This window comes from Podarcis raffonei, chromosome 10 (assembly GCF_027172205.1).
Source record: "Podarcis raffonei isolate rPodRaf1 chromosome 10, rPodRaf1.pri, whole genome shotgun sequence".
In the NCBI taxonomy this organism is placed as follows: Eukaryota; Metazoa; Chordata; class Lepidosauria; order Squamata; family Lacertidae; genus Podarcis; species Podarcis raffonei.
The window spans coordinates 53,918,092-53,945,011 of record NC_070611.1 but is presented as its reverse complement, the minus strand read 5'-3'; the positions used below and the strand labels follow the sequence as shown (position 1 = coordinate 53,945,011).

Genomic DNA, 26,920 nt, shown 5'->3' with positions numbered 1-26,920 from the left:
TGCATTCATTCAATCATGAGAGTTGGAGAATGGCTTAGGAAGGAAAGGAAGGATTCCAACAAGTACCTGAAGGACAGGCCTGGGGCTGTGGGTGCCGTGAGGGCTGTAGCACCACCAGCGTCGACCTTCGTTGAGGAAGAAGAAACAGAGGGGGAAAGACTGACTGAATTGTGAGAACCTGGGTTGGAAGGAGGGGATCTCCACTTTCCACCCCAACTTCAACCACTTTGGAAGTGGGAGCAGGGATGCCAACCTTCTTCCACAGCATAGAGCCTCAGTGGAGCCTGGGGAGGGTCTGATCAACCATCAGAGGTGAGTGAACAGCAACTGAACTAGAGCCAGAACAGCCTAGAACCAGATGCCACCTTCACAGACCCACCTGCCGCAATGGATCACACCCTTGCAATCTTGTTTTTCCTGCAAGGCAAGTACTGTGAGTGACCACGCTACACCTAATCTTTAAAAGCTTGGTAGGAGAGACAGGGAAAATTGTTGAGACATCTCCATTGCTTCTGTCCATTTCTGAACTTCTTGCCTTGCTCTCGGACTCCTAAATCGTCACTCCTGAACACTGCGCCTCCTGCCAAGCCTGGGCCGTTGCTTGCCTGACTAAAGATCTCATTCTAAATTACAAGTAAGAGACTCTGTCTCTCTGTGTTGGATGGGAGCCAGGGGGTGGGTTGCTCAGCCCTGATACAGAGTCTTGTCTGCATATCAGCAGAACATATTTGGCAAGTCTCATATGTGACTGATTTGGGATGAAGCTTCATCAACTAAGAAAAAATCATTTCATCTGAAAACTTTTGTGTGTGTGCGTGCATGCACATGCACACGCACCGTTGCCATTTAAGAATATTCATCTAGTTAAGGAAATGACATATTTCCAGGCTGAAAATAGGAGAGACAAAAACTGAAGTGATTTATAAATGTCACCACTGATTTAATTTTATTTCTCAAGGAAATGAAATCCTTATCCAACATGACAAAACAGATCACATCAAGGTGAAGTTCTTAAAATGCATAGTGACTTACAGAGTGGATCTTTAATATTTTACGTAGCTCTTTGAGCTAAAAAGGCTGCTGTGTCTCAGAATCTACTGGAGCGGTAAGGGCTGAGATTTATCCACCTTTCAAAGCACCCATGTCAGAAACTCACAGCTAGTTTTATTATACTGTTCCACTTACCTACAAATAGATTCGTTATAGGCTACATGAAGGTAGCTGTTGAAGACATTGGCTCCTTTTGCACTATGCCAGAGAAAGTCTATGACATGAATTATCGTATTTTACTCAATATGAATGTTAAGGGTTAGGTAGACAATAGTTAGGCCTTTATGGCCCTTTTTAATTTATGAGAGAATATTGTGGCTCTTCAAGGTTCTTCATGTTTAATACTCACGTTCTACAGATCACAGAGTCTACACTTATAGAAAAAGCCACAAGTTTATGCTAATATCCAAATGAAGAATTTTACAGATGAACTGAAGGAAAGGAGAAAAAAGTATATAGCATTCCACAGCAAAAAGAGTGAAAAATGAACCAAGCTGATTCAACTGTTTCTGGTCCATTTGTAAATGCGAAAGATCTCTGAAGCATGAAAAGCCGTTAGCAGTTGGTGAACCTAAGCCTAAAATAGTATATTGTTCCAGGAGGAACCAATTTTCTTGAAGCCTGAGTTGACAGAGTACTTTGGGGATCTGACTGGAAGTGGCTTTGGACACTGATGATAATACAGGAAGAGTGGGCTCTCCTTCCTAAATCTAAGCCTTATGAGGAACGGTTGAAGGAGCTGGGCATGTGTAGCCTGGAAAAGAGGAGACTGAGAGGAGATATGATAGCCATCTTCAATTATCTCACAAGGAAGATGGAGCCAGCTTGTTTTCTCCTGCTTAGGAGGGTAGGACTCAAACCAATGGCTTCAAGTTACAAGAAAGGAGATTCTGACTAAAATCAGGAAGAACTTTCTGACAGTAAGAGCTGGTCAACAGTGGAATGGTCTCCCTCAGGAGATTGTGGACTCCCTTCCTTGGAGGTTTAAAGCAGAAATTGGATGGCTATCGGTCATGGATGCTTGAGTTGAGGTTCCTGCATTGCAGTTCTATGATTCCAACACACAAATCTCCTGGAAAAGATGTGCAAGTCCCTGCTTCAGACAGGTATATATGAAGAGGGAAATTTATCTATTTGTGCGATTTCATTTATGCTATAATTTGCAGGTATTACAAACACCTTCAAATTGATCAGGATGTCCCCTTTCCACTTGTTTACAGGACTGGCACTATGGTCTTAATGCATGTAACACATGTATTCAACTCAAAGATTCCTAGGTGAATTCTGTAGTTTGCATTTGAAGGAGCTACTTCTTTTTATTTATTTTTAAAGCCCTTATCCAAAGCACTGCAAGTGGTTTCAATACCTGATAGGATTTTGAACTCAAACCGTACACCTGCCTCTCCCAGGCAGAATTCTGCCTTGAATTATCAACACAGACAAAGGAAAACAGAGAACACAGAAGTCACTGGTTCAGAAGTTCGTCTAAGGTTATAACTGTGACTGACCTTGATTCCACCATTCAGACTCAACAACGAAGAGAGAAGTGCGGGCTGTCGTTCATTTGTTCTGGTGACTTCACAACAGTAAACACTTTCTACCTCTCTCATCTTTCACATCATTAATTAAGGCCAGCAGAGAGTACGGCACATAGCGCAGGACTCCTGCAGCCTACCAGTCTCTGGGCACAAGAAGACTGTGATGTTATGACTGCCACTCACACAAAGACCTGACAGTCATGAGTACTGTGGTCAGTGCTTGGATCTATTCTCCGCAACCAGGGTGGGGAACTGCCCAGAATGTTTGCCTAACACAGCCTAAATAGCTGTAGCTTCTGCCGTACTGCTGTACGTTGCAATCAGATTCACATAATTGTGGCCCAGAACTCGTGTGGTAGGTATGGGACTGTGCCGCTATACCATGCAGTTCTGCCACTGCTGTATGCAGTTAACGTCTCCAACCACAGTGTTGCGAGTTGTGGTGTGGTGGTTAGAGTGTTAGTCTAGGACCTGGGCGACCATGGTTCGAATCCTCACTTGGCCATGAAGCTCACTGGGTGATCTTGGGCGACTCACTGGTTCTCAGCCTAACCTCACATGGTTGTTATAGGGATTAAGTAAGGAGGGGGAGAACCATGTATGCCATCTTGAGTGCCTTGGCGAGAAAGGCAGGTTATCCAATCAATGCAATCAATCAATCAATCAATCAATCAATACTAGGAGAAAGACTAAGAGCAGAAACTCACAACCCCATTCAGCAATTATGACAAATTTTCTTGCTTCTGGCAACCTTCTTAATACACATTAGTAGTACAGTGGTACCTCAGGTTACATATACCTCAGGTTACATACGCTTCAGGTTACAGACTCCGCTAACCCAGAAATAGTGCTTCCGGTTAAGAACTTTGCTTCAGGATGAGAACAGAAATCCTGCAGCGGCACAGCAGCAGCAGGAGGCCCCATTAGCTAAAGTGGTGCTTCAGGTTAAGAACAGTTTCAGGTTAAGAACGGACCTCCAGAACGAATTAAGTACTTAACCAGAGGTACCACTGTACTGAGTTTGTTATGTGTCTGTATTCTTTTTCTTCCTTTTAAGCTTTCTATCAGTCAAGATAAAAGAAATAATAATTTCACTAATAGGCTGTGGGGTGAGACTTTTTAGTTTCATTCCTGTCTGGAACCTTATTGTTGTTGTTTTGCTGGAAGAGGTGTAGCTCACAGTCTCACCGACCTTCGGCTAAAACATCTCTGCAGTTCTTATTTGTTAGAATGCATTTAAGGGCGCGAAGCCAAAACCCATTTTTACCTACTTTGGAGACCAAGAGAATTCTATCACAATGGATAGAAATAATTTGAAAAAGTGGGGGACATGGACACATGAAGTACGGATAGTGTAAAATGCCAGGACCCACCCCCTGCCACGTATACGCCATGCTGACCACCTTGTTGATATTTTCGCCTGTTCTTAAATGGTTGGAAAATAGAATAAACATACATGGAGACATTAAAACATAACCCGTAGGCCAGGTGTATATCTGTTTTGTACACATATTTTTTCCAATTCGCCCAACAGTCTAAACAGCTGTGTCAGAAATATTTCCTCAGAAGTACCTTCTGGTCTCAGTAACTCACACACTAACAAACACATACTCAATAAAAAGGTATCACCCTAATCCAGTTTTTCCTCTCAGACATGGAGGCTGACAAGAGATATATAGTCTATAAAGTCGCTACTTATCTTATTTATCAACCATGACAACTAAGTCGAACAACAGTTGTTCTCTCGCTCTCTCAAAAGTATCATATGGGGAAATATATTTCAATATTTTAGTGATATAAAGTTTCAAAATGATGTTGACGGGGTTCCCTGGTCATGGGGAGCATCCTTCAATTCCCCAAAGAAGAGTTTTTCCTGAGGTAATACATGAGAGGAGTTTCCCCTCCAATCTGTTGCCCAACTCTAGTTTCCCCAGGACATTCTCACCCATGTCTGGCGCCATTACCTTCTGTCTTTGCTGAATGTTGCTCATGGTGTCCGGCTGAAATTCCAGCTTGTCAGAGCGGCAGAGCTTCCAGTATAAAATGATGATGATCAGCAACACCACAGCTACTGGGACTGCAACACCAACAATAATCCAGAGGTTGTTCTGTGACTCTGGAGGTGACTCTTTGACTCTGTCCACAGCTGCAAAAGAAACGGGGGAAAGCATTAGAATATCCTAGTGGTGTGTGATCATAAGATCTCATAACTTCTAATGTATGTTGATATTTTTTTTTTAAGTAATGGAGACATGGGTGTTCTTCCCACATAATCCTCATGTGGTCACTAAATGTTTGGTGGGGAGAGAAAAGACTTTACATACTCAGGAAAAGGACATTTTTTTGCATGCAATTATACCTGCCAACCTAGCAGTTCGAAAGCACCTCAAAGTGCAAGTAGATAAATAGGCGGGAAGGTAAACGGCGTTTCCGCGCGCTGCTCTGGTTCGCCAGAAGCGGCTTAGTCATGCTGGCCACATGACCTGGAAGCTGTACGCCGGCTCCCTCGGCCAATAAAGTGAGATGAGCGCCGCAACCCCAGGGTCGGCCACGACTGGACATAATGGTCAGGGATCCCTTTACCCTTTACCTTTATACTTGAGTGAGACAGAGCATGTCTTTGCTGCTGTGTTTTGCTTTTGGGTGGGCATGCTATTGCCATGTGACAGCTACTTTAAAATACTGGCTTTCTCACTTATTTTAACTGGGAAACAAATCACATTTCTGCCATGTAAAATGAAAAAAGCAAAAAGCTTCAGAATGAACCAGGCAGACCTCTTCCGTTGTCTTGAATTGAGAGAAACACATGCACCAAGACTAACCCCTAGACAGCTTCAAAATGACCCAGGAAGTTCCTTCTCTTGATAATGCAGAGGGGGCTTCCTGGCTTATTTTGAAGCTATTTTTCTGTCTCCCCATTCATGTCTAAATTTCTCTCTAGCAGTCATCAACCATAGCACTCACTTTACTTACTGGCTAAAATCACTGAAAGGCAAGCTCATATCACACAAATGTGTGCTTGCACATTTTGCTTCGTAACTTTCATTTTAAAGGAGCTAGACATTTTAAAAAATGAAAGAAAGCTTAGAGTCTGCTCCCCACCTACTGGCTCTGAATCTGGGACAGATGTACACTCTGTATCACTCACTCAGTAGTCCTAGAAGCAATTGAATTGAAAATCAGGTATGATCTTGATTACAGATCTTATGCATTTACATGTATAGAGCTCACGTTCACCTTGAGCAAATCACATGGAGATCGAGAAATAGGGAGGGCTGATGCACAGAGACTGAAGCTATCCAGTGTGACACCAGTCAATGTGTGCAGATTACTTGAGAAAAGGCTACAGTGATAGGTTTCTAGGACTGCCATTCCTTGCTTTGAATCCTGAACTTCTGAACTGTTGCAAGACATCTGACAAATGTTGCTTCTCTACTCACAAGTAATGGGGCAAGAGAAAACAACAGGCACACAGCTATTAACAGGTCAGAGATGGCTGAGTGCTACATTGAAAAAGACAAGGAGGGAAGGGAAACACCAGCAGCAGAGGAGAGAGAAGAGTTTTAGCAATGTGATTGGATGGCCAAATGGACAGATGTTGTTCAATGTGGTGTGTGTATATGACTGGAGAGGCCCATGCCTTTAGGGCGTTGAGAATTTTCACAGGCGTCAATGGCTGCTGCTGGAGGATCTCAATGCAGCTAGTCTAGAGAAAATGTCTTCTGGGCTGCATGTTGACATGCTTTCTTGATTATTTAAGCTCTTATCATCTTTAAGAATTTACTGAAAGGGATATTTATTTGAATAGCAAATAATATGATTACAAGAATACAATAAAATTAAATTAAGCTTCTTCTGTAAGTCAATGCAACCGCTACCTCTTCTAGAACTCTGAATAAGGTATCAAAATATATTAATAAACAGCTTAATAACAAGCTTAAAGGCTTAGTCGTCTTCCCTATAGCTACTCTTACAAATATAGGATGCAGAGCAAGACAAATCCTTCACAGTTTTATATAATAAAATTGTTTTATTTATACATATTTAAACTGTAATCTATTTTCATTCAAACAAAAAAAATATTCTACTGCCTGTGAAAGGAAATAAAGCCCCTTGTAAATATCCACAAATCCTTATAATTTGTGCAGGCATTACTTGTCAGAGAAACAAATATAATATTGCCTCTCTAATATCCCAACTCCTCTGGAAGGAGTGATGGGGGCCAATAATCTGAGGCTGAATTCTGAGGCTGTGGGTAAGTGGCTCCTATATCTAGGAATAAGGCCTACAACTCAATGGCTAGAAGTGCTTTTTACCAACTGTGGCTGCTTTGAAAGCTATGGCCATTCTTGGACAAGGAAAGCCTTGCCACAGTAGTTTGTGCATTGGGTTACTTGAAGAATGGATTGCTGAGATGTGCTCTTATGTGGGGCTTCCCTCGCAGGGCTTCAACTTCAGCTATGAAGCTCACTAATGATAACGGGCCTCTCACTATTTCTTAGCTTAATCTACAGGGTTGCTGTGATAAGATGAGAGAGGGAAAACCACGTATTCCACCATGGAGGTCCCTGGAGGAAGGGCAGAATACAACTGCAATCAGTAAATAAAATAAAAAATAAACCTTCTCCCAATGCTGCTTGCCCTGCAGGAAAAAGCACAGTTCCCAATGGAACTTTCTTGAAAGAAAAGCAGGACGCATAAGGAAATAAATAAATAAGCAAACCAAAAAAGGGAAATGCATTTTCTGTGAAGATGTTACATAACCAAACCCACACATAATTAAGCCTTGTGAGCCTTAGGGGTACTGAATCCTCCAATGTAGTTTACATATCCCTGCTGTTTAAAGCTATTTTTAATGTGAGGACAGCTCAGCTTCACAATGTTGTATACACTCTCCTCTTTCTGATATTAACTGGAATCACTAATTAATCATGACGCACAGCTGATATATGTAAGCTAGATTGACTGATATGTAGAAAAGCTTCAGCCCTATGACTAATGCTTGAAAATCAAGGGAAATAAGTTGTAATATATGTTCCCCCAGCTAATTTTGCCTGAAGTAATGTCTGCTATAATTTCTTCAAGGGGCATTAGTATCTTATTCCTGCGTCCCCCTAAAGCAGTTCCCTCTTTTTTGATGTGATGGCAGATTTTACATACAACCAATGAGATACTCTGCTTTATGTTACCTTAATTCCAGTCTCCATAAAAGGTAAAGGAGCCCTGACAGTTAAGTCCAGTCTCAGATGACTCTGGGGGTTGCAGTGCTCATCTCGCTTTACAGGCTGAGAGAGCCGGTGTTTGTCCGCAGACAGTTTTTCCAGGTCATGTGGCCAGCATGACTAAGCCACTTCTGGCGCAACAGGACACCAAAACCAGAGCAGAGCACAGAAACGCCGGAGCGGTACCTATTTATCTACTTGCACATTTTGGCGTGCTTTTGAACTGCTAGGTTGGCAGGAGCTAGGATGGAGCAATGGAAGCTCACCCCAGCACAGCAATTTGAACCGCCAACCTTCTGATCAGCAAGCCCAAGAGGCTCAGTGGTTTAGACCACAGTGTCACTCGCATCCTTTCCAGTCTCCATAAGCAAACCCAAATTAAGTAGCATACCAGGCGAATGAAGATATTCGTTCAGATATCGCACTTAGTATAGTGGGGCAAGAACGGACCACGGAGAGTCTCAGGCTCCTCTCACCCCTGGCATGGTGACAAGGGGTGACAAATGGTTGCATGTGTCGACCCCAGCTTCTTTGAAAAATGCTGAACGGATCACTTATCACTGTGTTTCTTAGGAAGACTCACGCTGGGCCACTGGGCCTTGAATGCGGTATCCTAGAATGATGGCAGCCCTCTGAATATCGACTCTGTTAATCAGGTCAGATGTCTTCACAGCACCAAGCCTTTCTCCATCTTGGTCCTCCACAAAATACACCAGCATAACTGGGCTGTCGGCTTCCTCTATGCGTGACACGTTCACGATCTGAAATGGCACATCAACACACACATCAACATGCACAGAGAGCCAGTGTGGTGTAGTGGTTAAGAGCGGTAGACTCATAATCTGGGGACCCAGGTTCGATTCCCTGCTCCTCCACATGCAGCTGCTGGGTGACCTTGGGCTAGTCACACTTCTCTGAAGTCTCTCAGCCCCACTCACCTCACAGAGTGTTTGTTGTGGGGGAGGAAGGGAAAGGAGGATGTTAGCCGCTTTGAGACTCCTTCAGGTAGTGATAAAGCGGGATATCAAATCCAAACTCTTCTTCTTCCAAACATCACATGACTGACATTACTACACAGAGTACTGATATAAGAGTTAAGAAAGTATCGGTACCTGATCTGCTTATTCTCCCCAACTCACTGCTTTTGTATTTTGGTACAGTCATATCTCATGTTGCGTTAGATTCATGTTGCATCTTTTTGGCTTGTGAACGTGTCAAACCCCGAAGTGTATACTTCCGAGTTTTGCCGCATGTGTGTGTGCAGAAGTGTTCTGTGTGCTTCGCGCATGCACAGAAGTGCTCTATCACGCTCTGCGTTTGCACAGAAGCGCCGCTCTAGTTGTGGAATTTTCGGGGTGCAAATGGCACAGATCGTGTCTGCAACTAGAGGTACCACTGTATTTCCAGTTGCAAAGACAAATTCTAAACTGTAAATTGCCTTGAGTGTTATAGTTCATCTTGCCAGCCAGACCATATTGTCTGCCTCTGGCCATTTCAATCTTTGTTTGCCTTTTCTGGAAGCTGCCTACCAGTTTCTTCGGATCACAACATTCGCCTCAGATGCCAACGGGCCTTGGAAATGTCCTGTATTTATCATAAAATGGCATATATAGCTTAAATTATATATCAAGATTTACTCATTTTAAAGCTCTATACCTGGCTGCGTTATAAGACACAACTTTGATGCAGAGTTACGGTCATGATTAATCCAAAGCCTGTGTGTGCAACGACATCAACTTTCAATATATTTCTTAAGAAATGCCCATAATAAAATTGCAGATAAGACTTTCCATTGCTTCTGCTTTTGTAAAATTAAATCTAAAAAAGACATTAAATGGGTGGGTTTTGTTCAAAAGCAGACAAGACAAGAGGAAAATTCTGTATCAAAAACCTGACAAAAGATGTTGCTGTATGGGAAAAACAACAAAGTCTAGAGGCTGTATCCAACGGTGCCTTTGTGGTATGTGTTTCCACTTGAACAAGTTGGGACACAACTTCTCTCTGACTCCCTCCCCATTTATTTAAGTCCCCTGCCACCCCCAAAAAAACCCTGTTTCTTAGTATGAGGTACCCTCTGAAACAGAATGAATTATAACACAGGGTTGCAATGGGGGACAGGGGATAAGCAGCAAAATTTGGGTGCCACTATTTGTACTTTTGTGCTGGGAAAACCCTTCCCACTAAGTAAAAATCACAACTGGATACAGTGGTACCTCAGGTTAAGTACTTAATTTGTTCCGGAGGTCCGTACTTAACCTGAAACTGTTCTTAACCTGAAGCACCACTTTAGCTAATGGGGCCTCCTGCAGATGCCACGCCGCCGGAGCACGATTTCTATTCTCATCCTGAAGCAAAGTTCTTAACCTGAAGCACTATTTCTGGGTTAGCGGAGTCTGTAACCTGAAGCGTATGTAACCTGAAGCATATGTAACCTGAGGTACCACTGTATAATATTAACAAATGCATTATGGTATAAGTTTTAGTGGACTGGTTATGAATGAGATATAACAATTACTGCAAAAGCACTGAAGATTCCAAAGGCACCTTATAGAATGACAAATTTATTGTGCCATAAACTTGCATGGGCCAGAGACCATTTCACCAGACACATCATGTAATCTCATAAATGGGGGGGGGGGGGGAGGGAGGAAACTGAGCAAAGTGTTATCAATGGTTCAAAGCTGTATGAACCTGTGTGGCATTACATAGCACAAGGACAGTTCTATGTTAATTTCAGTAGAAAATTATTTTTGATATGCCTTTTCAACAAAGCTAGCTATTCTGCTATCAAGATCTAAGCACAAGAAGAAAGCATGTTGTCTATGAAATTATTTTCAGTTAGCAATGTTATTTACGGCACTGGTAACATTTCTCGAAATGTCAAATTTACAGTGGGATCACTGACAAACCTTTAGTTATAGCAGTGCTTCTGGGCTTTGCTGTAAATATCAGCTCCACAAACTTTGTGTAACAGGCTCTAACAATAAAAAGCAATAGGATTCTAAATTCTAGAAATTATGCTTCTTCGGAAATACATTTGGGGTAGCTATTTATTATCTGATTTCCTCTCCACCGTGCCAAACTCTCTTCCCCATACCAACTGAAGCTCAAACCCTAAAATGTAATTGAGGATGAAGGAAAGTACATTTGTACATTTAAGTGAAGATAGCTAGGGTACTATTATATATAGTTTGTGACAGCTCTGTCGTTTCTGGTTATCATCACTGCACATTTAGGTCTATGAATATTGCCATGAAAAATATATTTGAGTGCTTCAGACAGGTATATAGATATAAAAGATTCTCTTGTCATTTTACTAGTAGTAGTACATTCCCTCCAGGTTGCTAGCATAGGGTATAGAACAGATTCACCCTCCAATTTATTAATTTTCATATCTATACCCCACTACATGACCAAAACAGGCTAAACTAATTGTTGTTATATCTGAACAGAGCCAAACTGGTAAGTTTAAACTATGTTTTATTGAAACAAGCAAAGATAAAATGGTGTTTTCTGACCCTGGTTTCAGTAAACTATAATTTAAAGTACAAGCAGTTCCTGGTTTAGGTGCAATGACAACCTGTGGTTTGTTTCAACCTAGAAACGGATGCTTCCAGTTTCTTCCTCACAGTTGTTCTGGAGGCAGTGTGGGTGAGCACTCAAGCATAAGGCATGAACAGGTTTAGAAACACAGAATTGTAGAGTTGGAAGGGACCCCAAGGGTCATCTAGTCCAAACCCCTGTAATGCAGGAATCTCAACATACAGTCTCCCCTCCAATTTGAAACCATACCAGATCCTGCTTAGCTTTGCAAATGAGCTAGCAGTTTTATGGTCCGCTTACATCATGTTCTGTAACACTAAACTATGGTTTAGCATCACAGCCAAACCAGAACACATTACTCAATTAATATATAGCACATAACACAGCAGCAGAATGATAAATCTCAAAACTGGGATTAGAACAGCAGCCATTTATTTATTGCCACCTTTCCATAAAATGCTCAGGGTGACTCACACAAATTTCTAATATAACTTCAGCACTTGAGGGATCATATCACCAAATCTCAAAACAAAACTGTGAACAGCAAGCCAATAAAGACACCAAGAAATTAATAATGGTTAAAAGTCAGAATAGATTTAAAACTCACCAGTCTCATCAGCGTGGAAACACCTTTCAAAAGCAATAATTTAAGAATTCTAGCCTCTTACAAAAAAGGGTTAGGCATATGAAGAATGATTTGGGGCCCAAAGCTGCAGTCTAAAGAGTCCACTACTGGTCACCCTAATGGACATGCATTCACAGATAGGAATTTTAATTGCCTATCTCTGCTGCTCTTCCTCCAAGCAAAAACTTCCCCATGTTTGAAATGTGGTTTGTATTCAGATATTGCTCCTGTGTAGAGGAGCATGTGACAAAAGCTTTAAGAGCGTTAACTGCCCCTGTGCACAAACTTATCCCTACCTGTCCCATCTCTCTCCCTCCACTACCCATTGTCTGTTTTGGATTATAAATTCCTTAGGAAAAGGTTTACTGATGTCGATTTAACACTGTAAGGCACTGTGCACACTGATGCCACTGCTGTGTAAGGAGGGGGGGGAAATAGCCTGGAGCAAAAAAAATAAAATACAGACGGCGACCATTTTGCACACGTCCTATTGATGTATGGCCTCTCCCACATGTGCGCCACTTTCAACCCCAGAAGGGGGCGGAGGAGGAACAGGGAGAGGAACGGGATTATGTGCAACCACTGACACACGCGTGACCTGGAATGTAACCCCCGTGCAAACGGGGAGTTGCCCGTAACAGCTAGAAAATGTGGCTGAAGGTAACAGGCCCAGAGTGTAGCCTGCACGCCTAGCAAGTTAGTGGAGGTTGGGTGGGAAATCTTATTTATTTGATTTTAACACAGGTCCTAATAACCTGAAGCCGAGATCTAGGAACTTTTTGCAGCCCTGAGCAGAACAACTCTGTGCCTCTGTTTCATCATCCATTCAATAAAAGGTCACCAATTTGCTAGTCCTACTTATATCTAAGGATGCTGGAGAATGTCAACCAAAATGGAAAGGGGAGCAGAAACTGCCAATGTTTGCTTATCTGACCAATGTCAGGAATGGAAATCAATCCAATGAATATAAGCAGCATTTGCCGTTATTGCAGCTTTCCATCCGCAAACAATATGAAATTGATTATGTTTCCCCTGGCCCACTATCTGTTTTGTGTTTCCTTTGAAATGACTGGAAGGGAGTAGTAACACAATGACATCATCATTCACACAATTTCTGTAACTAGCTATGCAAGTTACTTGATTTCACCGCAGCAGGCAATTGAGATAATGTTGCTATTGGCAGAAGATGAAATGCAGCAGAACAGAAACAGGGCTCCATGTGAACAGAACAGAGGGCAGAACAGAAAGCAATGCCTTCTTACATTCCCCACTAATATATGAGGTGAAATAACTCGCAGCCAAATTACACAGAATATAGCAAAAAGGGAGGAGGAGGGGAAAGAAGTTTAAACTTCTGAAGAATCTGGCATCTCTCTGAAGTATTCTGTTAAGTTACATACCAATTCGTGACCATCTGTTTCACCATTCAAGGAAACATTAACAGGGCAATGTTTTCTGGCTTCAGCTTGCCATGTGTTAGGAAGAAAACAACCCCTGATATTTTCTATGTTTGGAGAATGAGGAGGAGTTGGAGACTGATGGAGCACAGGAGAGGAAGGAGAAGAAAAGTGGCAAAAATGTCATCTATTTAAAGCAAGAGTGAAAGAAAGGGAGTAAGCAAAACCCCCACTCAGTCCAATTAATTAAAATTCTGCTTATGCAAGCCAAAGTGAGGAACGAAACTCCGCTTTAAGCCTCAACGAATTAAAAGATAGAAGCGCCAATAAAATGTAATTCCAAGGGTTGTTTGTGGTGTTCAGATCAACAACTCCTGTATGATTTATGCTTCTCCCCCATGTTAGGCTTCCATTTCAATTAACTTTAATACCTGCACAACGTTGTTCCCAGCAAAAGTCGCCCTTTTCCATATCCGCCCTCTGCCCAAGGCCTCACTTAACAACTGGGCTAACTTCCGCTCCATCTCAGCCTGGAAAACTTCCTCTTGAATTTTCTGGTTGACGACACCAAGGACAACTACATTGAAATAAACATTCAGAGAGAAAATAAATATACAGGAATAATGGCAGTGAACATCAAGCTTCACATCATAGGCAATTTCTAGCTAACGGAATACCATGGTGAAGCAAGGATCTGATATCCTTGGGGTGTTGGGAAGCCTTAGAGCATCATTGCTAACTGATGTTCTGTGATGTGTATCATTTACATATAATCTGTAATCTGGTTATCAAAAGTTCTTCTTCTTTAGTCACACTTGATCTTTTTTTCTCACTTCAAAAGAATAACCTAGTCCTTGGCATCTACCCTCTGTCTTCGTGTTCCTTCGAAAATAACCTGGCCTCTGACACAGCAACCAAAGAAACAGTTACAGGCAAACTAAATATACAAAGAGAAGAATAGCAATTCATATTCTTGTATCTTGGAAACTAGGGTCTCCTCAGAAGACTAGTAGAGGGAGAAGACCCCACCCCCACCCCCCAGCAGATCTCTGCGCTGTCAGTGTCTCTAAGCAGCCCAAACCTTTCTGCCTTAGACTGGAGTTCTTCACATCAACGGCTTCAGTTCTCATCAATGGCTGTTTCTCAGATGCCCTTCCTGGTCACCCCCAGGGCCACAGGAACCACCTGCGCTGACTCTGCTCACTCTGGTTAAGTTCCCCATGGGGCGAGGCCTTTGGGGGGCCCCTTTTGAGGGCGCTTTGTGAGGATGTGGGTTAATCTGCTCCTTGCCATGCAAAACCGCAGCCACCATTTTTAAAATTTAAAGGAACTTTAATGATGGGTTCTTTATCTTATCTGGCTAAGACCTTCCAACAGTTTGACTTCACCCCCAGATGGCATGCGCCTCCATTGTCTCCCGAGACAGATGGATGCCAAACAGAGGTTATCAGTTGAAGCTATTTCGTCTTACAGTTGTACTTACCTGTTCTTACCCAGGAAGATTTCATCAAGTGAGTTGTGTTCAACTGAGGGTAATAAACAGCTGGAGGGGAAGAGGGGGGAAACAAGGGGAATGGGTGAGGAAACATGTATTAAAAAGACCCAGAAATCTAACAGACTGGAATCAAGGGGCTATTTTATAATTCATACTGAGACAGTCAAATAAATTGGCCAAGGTCCTGGGGAAAGTCAATTGGCCAAGATAATAATCACTGCCAGCTCTACATTCTGACCATTAAACTAAATTAATTAAATTCCCACAGAGCTATTATATGCTTGCATAATGGGAGGAGGGGAAGGAAGCTAAAGCACAAAATGAGAAAGCTTGTTATTTTATTTGCAAAGTGGTGAAGCCTCCTGCTTGGATATACACAGTGGCAACCCTAGAGCACCACCTTCGGGAATAAGGTATCTCAAGGCAATAGAAAAGCAGCAGCAACAACAAATCTTATGTTTTTCTTTGCATAAAACGAGAACTGCTTCTGCTTCTAACCGTAAATTTCTACAGTGGAATAATTTACTCTTTATTCCTTTCCTTCCGAAATGAAACCTCACTGTTCTATTCCCCAGAGCAGGGCCCCAGCACACTTTAAGACTGTGGAGTCTCGGTGAATTTACAGGCAAACTAGACCCGATTGTGGAAGCCCCACGGCTGCTTTTTCTCCTGCTGTTTTTTTAAAGAGTTTAATAGCACCCAGAAGGCTGAATCCCCGAGCATTTCCAAGCGGCAGTTTACTGTGGGCTCAGGGCTACTCATTTCCAGACTTTTTTTTGCTTAACATCCACACAAAGTTCGAAGTCAAACAAAATACCAGCTCACACTTTTAATTAGTTCAACCCTGATTTCCCCTTACTGAGAAAAAATCTGGTAAGGAAAAAATAACCTTTTATACATCTGCAGTCACAACTGGCACTGGAAGCTCCTTAGTGCGTTGTTGTTTTTTAGTAGATGTGACATGTGTGGTGACTTTTCAAGGAGTGTCCTTCCTACTTCCATTTACTTCTCACATGAGCAGATTTACACAAGTCATGTGCATTGCTTAGTGCGCTGAGTGGAGGTCAGAGTGGGGGGGGGCGTACGTGTGTGCCAGGCTTTCTGCAAATTAAGACAATTCCTCTCACCAAGCCTCCTTCAAGTGACCTTCAGCTTCAGCTGAAAACACCTCAAAATCTTGTTGGTAATACAGCAAAGGAAAGGAGCCTCTTATTGCTGTTTTTTTTCCAATCCTCAAGAGACTCCTCCAGCAGGAAGCCCCTTGTCACCTCTTTTCTCCCCCAATATTTCTGATGCTTAATTTACTAGAAAGATCAGCACACGCACACACACACTAAGCAGCCCCAGTTTAACTATTAAAGATCTTGCACAATTCTGCCATATCAGAATTGTGCAATCAGAATTTTCATCAGTTTAATCCTGTAAGGTAAGGGGAAGGGACTGACTAGAAGATAATGCCTCCTTATTGGACATGGTCCTTATGGGAACCATGACGCTGGAGAGGAAGGGACTGTAATTTTTTAAAGAAAAAACCATTTTAATGTTGAAGACTTTTTAGCAAAAAGATGGGATGATGATAATAATAATAATAATCATAATAATAATCATAATCATAATCATAATACTAATCATAATCATAATAAACATGTTAAAGAAATAAGCAATAAGGGTCAACAGGAAAACAAGATTTTGCTGTTTTATGTGAATACTCACGTTCTGCAATCTGTTGCACAGGGAAGCCCATGTAGAAACTGAACTCCACCACAGAGAGGTTCCTTAGCAGCTCACTGACTTCGGACCCGTTCAAGAATCTGTGTTTCTCTTGGATGGCAAACACAATTTGCACAGGGCCCTGCCGAAACACTGCTCTAGATTTACCCAGGGTTATATTCAGTATCTGAAAAGACCGGGTAAGAGCAAAGCAAAAAAACATTAGCCCTGCTCCTCTTTCTCTGATCCACCATTCTAAAAATACAATAGTCACAAAGGACATAAGTTAAACAAAAGTTAATGGAATTTTCTGTCTGGCTGAGACAGGGTTACTCTGACACATCATACCTATAGCTGCTTGATATACTTCTGGATTCTAGCATAGTGATTGTTCCAAAAGCGGTATTCAGAATTTTCTTTTCTTACTGTCTAGGCAAATTTATAAAGTATCTACTTTGTCTAAATATTCTGTATGCTAGTTTAGTGCAATGGCTAAAAACCTGATGTGTGAAATCAGAAAGGCACCAACTCAAGTCTCGGTTCCGTCATGAATGGCCTTAGAACAACCATTCATCTGCTGGGAATAACTGCAATAATAAGAACCAACATCACTGTCGTCATCTTACCTGAACACTGAAGTTGGAAATACCCTGGTGATGTTTTCTCACCTCCCCAAATGCAATTGTCAGCCCTTTTTCAATGTGCTGGCTGAAGTTACAGAACCTAACGTCAACACTTTGAGGCACAAACTGAAGCACTAGGAGTAGAAAACAAATATTTGTGTTACTGGATGTAATGTTAGCTCGAGAATTACAGGATACTCCAATGCCCCCCCCCCCCAATCCCAAACAGTCACAGACACAAATCCTGTTCCTACCCACAAAAAAACTCATGCCAAGTTCAATGAACCTGCCTGATTCCCATCAGTACCATATATTTTCTTGATTATTTATTATGCTATACAGTACCTGAATGATGGAATACTTTGGCGCTGTGTTTGTACACTTCCCTTTGCTTTTGGCCATTGTTTATCCTTCTGCTCTTATTTATCAACACTAAACCCTGTCTTTACACCATCAAGTGCTCAAAGTACTTCTCCACACAGTGCATATTTAAACTATAGAATTTGCTACCACAAGAGGAACGGGTGGCCACCAACTCGGAAGGCTTTAAAAGAGGATTAGACAAATTCATGGAGGATAAGGCGACCAGTGGCTACAAGCCACGATGGCAATGTACTGTGTTCAGCGCTGGAGGCAGCATGCTGCCTGGGAATCACAAACGGGGAGAGCGCTGCTCACAGATCAGGATTCCCATCTGGTTCACCACTCTGAGAACACTGTGAAAAGCCAAAGGCAGGCAGGCAGGTGGAACTTGATGAGGATAATGGGATCTTTGCTGTGCTGGGGAGGGGCAAGAGAGGGCATTTGGAGAAATGAGTGAGGATTATGGGATGGAAGGAGGGAGGAGAGGAATGGGCATGGAAATGGGGGTAAGGATGCAAAGGGGGACTGAAAAATAGCAGCTTCAGAAACGTGCTGTGAAGGTGAAAAGGAGAATGTCTAAGGCAGACTTCCTCAACCTCGGCCCTCCAGATGTTTTTGGCCTACAACTCCCATGATCCCTAGCTAGCAGGACCAGTGGTCAGGGATGATGGGAATTGTAGTCTCAAAACATCTGGAGGGCCGAGGCTGAGGAAGCCTGGTCTAAGGGGTGGGACTGGCCAGATATCAAGGGAGGGTATTGGCTAAGGGGTGGAGCTGATGGGTAGGAGGGATTGGTGAGCGAAGTGAGCAGGAACACTGGCCTCTAGTAGCATGAGAGAGATATAACACACACACCAAACCATATAACTCAGGGAAAGAGCCCATGTTTGTCCCACAACAGATCTCGGATCAATAATGCCAAGTGATTCTTTTCTTGTGCGCAGCGCAAAAACACAAGGGTGATACAGCTCAGCTTACCAGTCTGCACGTGAAACTTGCGGTCTGGAACAGGGAAAGAAGGTTGTAGCGATGAGATGAGAGGTACCTGCCCGCGTAGAAGGCTGCTGTCCACAAGAGCATTGATGACAGCAATTGCCGTGTAAACAAAAGGACCTGAGGTCACCAGAAACGAGAATTTGGGAGAAAATCTATAAACCTATTAAAAAGAAAGAGGGGGAAATGAGAATTCCAAAAATCCCAGAAGGAGCATTATTTATTGCACTACAAAACAGAAAGATTGTATAGGGGTGGTTGTGCTGTTCAGCAATGACGAGGTTACACAGGAGGGGTACAGGGCTGAATCAAAACCAAGTCAGTTGCACTTAAATCCTGCTGCAATAAATGGGACTGAAGTCAGAACTAATTTTCATATTGATTTCAACAGAACCTGAGTGCAATGGGGCCATAGTATTTTGGCACTGTGATAAAGGAATGGAATCAGTTACAGATTCAAGGGCTGAAGCCTCCTTGTAATTGCCTTTCTTTAATTTCTACCCCCTCCTTGGCAGCATCTAACCCAGTCCCCACAGTTCTATCACAATCTACCCCCCCCCAAAAAAAAATGAATGATAGAGCACAGGCTTTACATGCAAAAGGTCTCGGGTTCAATTTCTGGTATATGCAGATGGGGTTGGAAAAGACTCTGATCTAAAAACCTGGAAAGAGGGGCGGCCCATCAGCAGAGACAATACTGAGTGTGGACCAATGGTCTGATTCAGTATAAGGCAGCCCATTACGTTCCTAAACACACAACTACATGAAATCCACCCAACTAACATGACTATAGCATTTCCTGGGGTGGTGCTACGGCAAAGCATGTCTAAGAATAGGTGACAACCGACAACTTGCAAAGGAATAATCTCGGTCCAGTATACCTGAAGGAGCGTCTCCACCCCCATCGTTCTGCCAGGACACTGAGGTCCAGTGCCGAGGGCCTTCTGGCGGTTCCCTCACTGCGAGAAGCAAAGTTACAGGGAACCAGGCAGAGGGCCTTCACGGTAGTGGCACCCGCCCTATGGAACACCCTCCCACCAGATGTCAAAGAGAACAACAACTATCAGACTTTTAGAAGACATCTGAAGGCAGCCCTGTTTAGGGAAGGTTTTAATGTTTAATGGATTAATGTATTTTAATGTTTTGTTGGAAGCTACCCTTATTATTAGGGGACGCGGGTGGCGCTGTGGGTAAAAGCCTCAGCGCCTAGGGCTTGCCGATCGAAAGGTCGGCGGTTCGAATCCCCACGGCGGGGTGCGCTCCCGCTGCTCGGTCCCAGCGCCTGCCAACCTAGCAGTTCGAAAGCACCCCCGGGTGCAAGTAGATAAATAGGGACCGCTTACCAGCGGGAAGGTAAACGGCGTTCCGTGTGCTGCGCTGGCTTGCCAGATGCAGCTTTGTCACGCTGGCCACGTGACCCGGAAGTGTCTCCGGACAGCGCTGGCCCCCGGCCTCTTGAGTGAGATGGGCGCACAACCCCAGAGTCTGTCAAGACTGGCCCGTACGGGCAGGGGTACCTTTACCTTTACCTTACCCTTATTATTATTGTTGTTGTTGTTGACATCTCTCTTTGTGCAAACTCAATCCAAGCTTAGTCATAGTCATAATTAAGACCTTTGCAGGGCTAAAAGGTGTGAACCCCCTTTCGCTGCCAGAAGATGTTAAAATGAAAGCGTTATCACTTTACATCATCATCATCATCTCTCATATTGTTGAGCCATGAATGTTAAATTACAACCACACACCTCAGTTTTCTAAAGTGTACTTTGCCACGGTGCTGCATTTAAGAGAACTACCCCCTGCGCAACACATCATAAAAATGAAACATCTGTGAGCAGTAAATGCAAGATGTAAGGAAAGCAAAACCTGGAACGCACATTATTTACCTGTGGTTTCCCTGTTCATAAACCTGTTTATGTGCAGAGCCTTACAGTAAAGTCAAATCTGTTAGCAGGGAGCAAGTTTCACACTAGGGAATGCATTTCCAAGATCTCTGACAACAATTCATTAGTGTAGGTTATTAAGCTGCACAGCAGTCAATTTCAAGATAGCAACCTTGGCAGTATTCCATCACAAGCCATGGGTCTTTTTTCTTGAGGGAGGTGAGAACACCCCAGACATTAACGTTGCAGTTCGGAAATAAAGCTGCCCTCCCAGGATGGCGAGCCAGCAATGGCGTCGTCCAATCGCAACAGAAACAGGAATAAGTGCACAGAAATAGGTCCTCTCTTTTTAGCATTATAAGGGATTGCCAGGAGATGAACCCAAGTTTGGAAGGTTCTGTGGATCATTTTCCAAAGAAGAACAATTTTAAACCACAGTTTGCATTGTAAATGAATGGGAAATTGTTCATACTTTAAAAAGCAGCATATTCATAATATCATGACCCAGTGAGACAAATGGATTGAAGGCCTTGTCCTGGGACTTCCTGGACTGGCAAATGAGGACGGTGCATGCCAATTATTATATCAATGCATCACAGCCACAGCATTACACTGGCACCGCAGAAAAATGCAACAGCGCTATCACTGAGGAACAAGATACCAGTTAAGTGGACGATATATCCAGTTACACCCATATCTCTCAAGTATTCCTGTGATGCTGTATAATGAAACAAATTATCTGAATAATTAAACAAATTATTAATAGCAGCCACGCAGCACACTGTGTGTTTGATATTGCTTACCTCCAGTTCAACAAGCCTCCTAAATTCAGCTCTCAGGATTTCTTTGATGGATTCGCTGATGTTTTCTACTATAGGTTTCCGAGCTAGAACTAGAAATTTGAATCAATGAATATATATATTATTTGTTTAAACCATGCGCATACAGATCTAAAAAAAGTGATTGCAGAGAACTACAGGGAGCTGGAATTTCCACCCTTATCCATATTTCATTTTCAGTCAGAAACGCTAATAGGTATTTTGAAACATAGCAGCCCATCAATCCTGCATAAATAAGAAGCATAAATAAGCATAAATAAGACCTGTGTTGGTTTTTTTAAAAAGTTTCACCTCATAGAGCTTCAATTCCCATTGTTCCCTGGAAAGAGGGATTGATTTTTAAACCACTCTGGGAATTGCAGCTCTGTGAGGGGATTAGGCAGTCTCCTAACAACTCTCAGCACCCTGAACAAAGTTCCCAAGATTCTTGGATGCAGTGGTTAAGGATGATGGGAGTTACAGTGGTACCTCAGGTTACAGACGCTTTGGGTTACAAACTCCGCTAACCAGGAACTGGTTGTTCCAGGTTAAGAACTTTGCCCCAGAAATCGCACATCAGCGGTGCAGTGGCAGCAGGAGGCCCCATTAGCGAAAGCGCGCCTCAGGTTAAGAACCGTTTCAGGTTAAGAACGGACCTCTGGAACGAATTAAGTTCTTAACCCAAGGTACCACTGTATAGTCCAGCAACATCTGGAAGGCTACTACAGTCTACCTATTTGCACCACTCCTGGCCTGAGACAGAAAACATTAGTATTCAGTAAAGAATTGAACTGAAAGGCAGCGTATGAAATATTTTAAATGAATAATATTAGTACTGCTGTGCAAAATAAACAGTATATGACATTCGCAACCTGGAAGGATACCAGTAGTTCACGTTCCTTGAGCAAAATGGCATGAATTTGTGGATTTTAAGGAACAACTTTTAATAACACAAGAACAACAACAGATCTGGGTGGGGTGGGAAGTCTTACCGGCTTTCACTATATATTTATCAGGGACCGTGATGTCACAAACGTAGGGCTGTCTGGTTGCTGGAATGGTAGCTGGAATGGTTGCCACTGTAACTTCTGGAGTCGTGACCAGTGCAGAATTGGTAGGTGCTGTAGATGACCTTGGTGTACTGCTGGTAGTTGTCAAAAGGCCTATTGTGCTGCTAAAGGTGGTGGCAGTAGAGATTGTCATGCTGGTAAACTCAGTTACACTAGTAGTTCTTGTTGGAGGTCCAGATTCAACAGGGGTCATCACAGATGGAGGCGCCACTGTAGGTGCAGATGAAGACACCATGGCCACTGATTCAGTAGCAGAAGCGGTAACACTGCTCGCATCCGTAGCCAAGGGTGGCATATAAGGGGTAGATCTAAAAAACATTGTGGTCTCAGTTCCCTCAGTAAATGAGGAAACCGAGGCGAGGTTAGCAGTAGCACCAGCATCCTCAACAGTAGTTGTGGTAATAGTAGATAAAAGGGATGAGGATGTCAAGATGGGGGTTGCCTGCAGTGAGGTGAACCACGAGGTCACATGCGTTTCATCCTCCAATATATTGCTGGTGAAAACAGGCTCTGGGACAGAGGTGGGAAGCACCAGTGTAGGGACGGTTGCATCAATAGCTATGGGTGATGACTCAAACTGAGAGGTAGCTTGTGTGGAAGGTGAGGTAAAATAAAATTCAGATTCCATCACTAAGATTGATGTTGGTTCCAGTAACCTAGAGCTTGTATAGAGACTTGATGATGGCACAGTTGTAGAACTATGTGTGACTGAAACGGAAGATGAGTTCAAATTAAAAAATGAAGTTTGCCATGAAGAAGTCTGGGGTGCCTCTATGCTTGTGATGTCAACAGCTGGGAGCTCAGCTGAACCCCAGCTAGAAGAACTGTTGAGAAACACAGATGACGGAAGGAATGTCGGCGAAACATGAGGTAAAGATGTTGTCAAATCACTTGGCATTATCAAGAATGATGTGGCCCTAGCAGATGACCAATGTGAGAAGCCATTTGGCTCAGAGGGAAAAGGTGTTGATGGAAGGCTGGATGGAATGTCTGATCTATTTACAACAGGCTCTTCTGTGGGAAAACCCACGAGTGTTTTGCTAAGGAAAACGGTAGATTCTGATGGCATTAATTCGGATATTTCCAGACTTGAGTTCCTGATTGTCATGGATGGTGTGTTCACATTTTCGGTGAAGGCAGATTCAAGGGGAACCGTGGCAAAGAGAGAGGATAGTTCTACTGCACTAGACATAACCATTTCAGTTACAGAGTAGGGAAAGCTGACAGGAACACTCTCCAGTGATGTTATTTCAGAAGACCGGCCATAGGAAGGGAAAACTGATGTAAATATTATGTTTTTAAGGCTAATGTCCACAGCATTTGACATGGAGATTTCTGTAAACCTTGAAGAGAATGAAACAACAGGTCTTGAGGGGAAAGTAGTATCGAAGACTTCAGGAGGAGGCTCTTGCAGGTCATAAAAGTCACTAACTACGGATGTAAGTGGCGCAACACCGTTTACCTCAGAGGCCGTGAATGACGGTGTCTCAACATAATCACCTGAGCCCACATCATTTTCTGAAGGTGCCACTGAAAAGACTGGCTCTGAGAGAACTGAGGTGAAGTCACAGTAAGAACATGAAGCATATGGTCTAGTGGAAGGCACTGGGCTTGCGACGTCACTGAAGAACTCAACTTGAGTTTGTTTCTCTGAACCGTCAGGCAAAACTGATGCTGTACTTCTGGATAATTGAAAGGAAAGCTCGTGTGTAAACAATTCCTCATTAAAAGAACTACTGGAGGCAGTCAAAAGTGTAGCTGGGGAAGCAGGGGGAGAAATGAAAGGGAGCAGAGCTGAAAACGTATCAGTCCCTGTGTTAGTTAACAAAACAGGAATTTCATTCAAAACGTTCAGGACAGACGAGCTTCTTAGAGTTCCTGTAACACTACTGCTATTAATACTATAGCGAGCTTCTGTGTAAGTGTCAGTACTTGTCAAAATGTCTGGCATAATTTGGGCAGCCTCACCGAGTTGTCTCAGGAATAAGGATGACCCTTTCGGAGTAGTATCCGAAAGCCAAGATGCTGAGGATTGCGCAGAAAACAGCAAACTCTCTCCTCCTTTTCCAACCGTTGCATCCACTGCCTCAGATGCAACAGAACTTAAGTACGTAGAGGACATCAGCAAGTCTCTGCTCGGAGTCAGAGTTACATCTGCCATGTCAAAAGGCCTTGAAGAGGGCAGAGGAACGTGGGGGACAGAGGCAGCCCTTTGCAATGTTGCTTGCAGTGTTTCCAGGTAGTCCAGCGAGGAGATGGCAGGCAATGAAGGCGCTAACAGCAAAGTTTGCAAGGATTCTTTTGTTGCTTTCACTGGGAAGGAACCTGAATGATAGTCCTCTGTAAAAGATTTCAATGAAGGGGTTTGTTGTGCATTTGGAAAGGAGCTGATCAATCTATCATTACTTAAGACGGCTTCGTTGCTTGTTACCGAAGTATCCAACAGTGGTACATTTTGTCCAGCTGAGACTCTGCTTGTTCCTTCTTGGTCCGGTGAGGTCACCTCAGGAGAGGTACCAGGTGACAACAACCCCTCAGGAAACACACTATTTGCCTTGGGATCCGTTGTGCTTTTTGTTAAGGCTTCGTGAGTCATACTGCCCATGGTGCTTTGACTCGGCAAAAGAGAAGAAATATTCTGCTGTTCCAAATATATGTCATCTATTAAAAAAAATTGAAAGGCAAAGGTAAGTTATTCATGTTAAGCAAAATTGCTATTACTGTAATACACTGAAATGTCAAAATGCAAAAATCAGTGCAGAGGACATTCCCAGAGACATATTTTTTTTATTAAGAATGGGTGGAGTGTTTGACCATAATACACTTATCCGTGGGTTGTCTTTTAAAGTGCTTTAAAACTTTTTATTTCTGTAAACTGTATTGCGAATGCTTTCCCTTTTTAGCCTTACCCATATATTTTACTGAAGACTCAGCCTAGCAGCAAGTAGATCAGATTGCCATAAGATTTTATATCTCCTTAGTAGACTTTGCCACAGTCCAGATGTGAACACTAGTCAACAATCATTTATTCAAAGGCCAAAGTATTCCAAGTGCTGGAGGACATGAATGCAAGAACACTTCACATTTATGAAAAGGCAACTCATAAAGCTAGGAAAACAGAAAGCAACTGCATAGTACATACTCAACTGTTGTAAAGAACTGCACTTCATACTTCAAAATTGTAGCTTTTACTTGGGGCATTTTTGCTTTTTGGCATTTAGCTGTATATGGTAACACAGGAGCCTTGTGTGGCAGCAGGAATAAGCCAACAGTACTCACAAACATTCATTTCAAAAACACTATTGATTTGATCACCTTGCTAATTATTTAAAACAGCGTAGGTCCTTATATATCAAGGATGGGGAACTTGGTAGCCCTCAAGTTGTTGTCAGATTCCATCTCCTATCATTCCTGAGCAGTGGTCATGATGTGGCTAAAGAGCCACAGGTTCCACACCCCTGGACTCACCCCAAGCAAGAGTGCCTTCAGGCAATTCTCTGAGATAAAGCTAGTCTTCCGGTTTGGACTAAACTTTCAAGATACACATTCTTTTTTTGGTTAGGTATTCTGACTATAAATGAAGTTGATGCACGCCCATTTTAGGTTCGTGGTCTGACTATATCTTGGGTTCCCTAGAACAAAGTACCGAACTGGTGAGCCACTGAATTGCAGGTTACAGCATCTACATAGGCCAGAGGTAGGGAACCTGTGGCCCTTCAGATGTTGTTTGACTACAACTCCCATTATCCCTGACCAAAGGCCATGCTGGCTGGGGATGGTAAAGGTAAAGGTAAAGGGACCCCTGACCATTAGGTCCAGTCGTGGCCGACTCTGGGGTTGCGGCACTCATCCCGCTTTACTGGCCGAGGGAGCCGACGAACAGCTTCCGGGTCATGTGGCCAGCATGACTAAGCCGCTTCTGGCGAACCAGAGCAGTGCACAGAAATACCGTTTACCTTCCCGCCGGAGCGGTACCTATTTATCTACTTGCACTTTGACATGCTTTTGAACTGCTAGGTGGGCAGGAGCATTGACCGAGCAACAGGAGCTCACCCCGTCGATAGCTTCAGAAGGGCCACAGGTCCCCTAGCCCCTGGCCTACACAGAGTCCAAGACCCCATTTATCCAGGCTGATCACTGGACTCTCCTGGACAGGCAAGAGCACATGGGCTTCCTTTTTCAAGCTTACCCAAGCAACAAGACCTTCCCAAGCTGTGTGTTATTCTGGTATCTTTTGGTTGTTATTCGGTCCTGACCTTTGGCTTGGTCTGTGTCCTGGTTTGTCCTTTAGCCCTGACTTGGAGCTTTAACACACACACACACACACACACACACACACACACACCGATTCCGATCTCTTGGAACAAGTCCTGTCTCCTGGTCATTTCAAACTGCTGACCATCACTCAGCCCTGATAAGACTTGAGTAGAGAATGGATGCAGCTGACTGAACTACAATATATGAATGCAAGAGAGCAGCAAAACTCTCTTCTGAACAACCTACTGGGCTAATTAAAATAGAATTTCCCCTTATATCCTAGTAACCTAGTTATCCACAGGGAAGCTTTTCGCTGACATAAAGCCTTAACTA

The 26,920-nt window shown here is 43.1% G+C and overlaps 1 protein-coding gene across 5 annotated transcripts in view; it reads right to left on the bottom strand.

The window, feature by feature from the left end:
- KIAA1549 (KIAA1549 ortholog) overlaps nt 1-26,920 on the bottom strand; it is a 107,059-nt gene that overhangs the window by 29,194 nt on the left and 50,945 nt on the right. For all 5 annotated transcript variants that reach the window (XM_053407011.1, XM_053407007.1, XM_053407008.1 and 2 more), the window contains exons 2-10: nt 22,253-24,991; nt 21,246-21,334; nt 18,545-18,722; nt 17,207-17,337; nt 16,584-16,767; nt 14,859-14,918; nt 13,807-13,952; nt 8,394-8,571; nt 4,553-4,734 (exon numbers count right to left, since the gene is read on the bottom strand). In XM_053407011.1, coding sequence (XP_053262986.1) covers nt 4,553-4,734; nt 8,394-8,571; nt 13,807-13,952; nt 14,859-14,918; nt 16,584-16,767; nt 17,207-17,337; nt 18,545-18,722; nt 21,246-21,334; nt 22,253-24,991 — 3,887 coding nt within the window. The remainder of the gene's footprint in view (nt 1-4,552; nt 4,735-8,393; nt 8,572-13,806; nt 13,953-14,858; nt 14,919-16,583; nt 16,768-17,206; nt 17,338-18,544; nt 18,723-21,245; nt 21,335-22,252; nt 24,992-26,920) is intronic.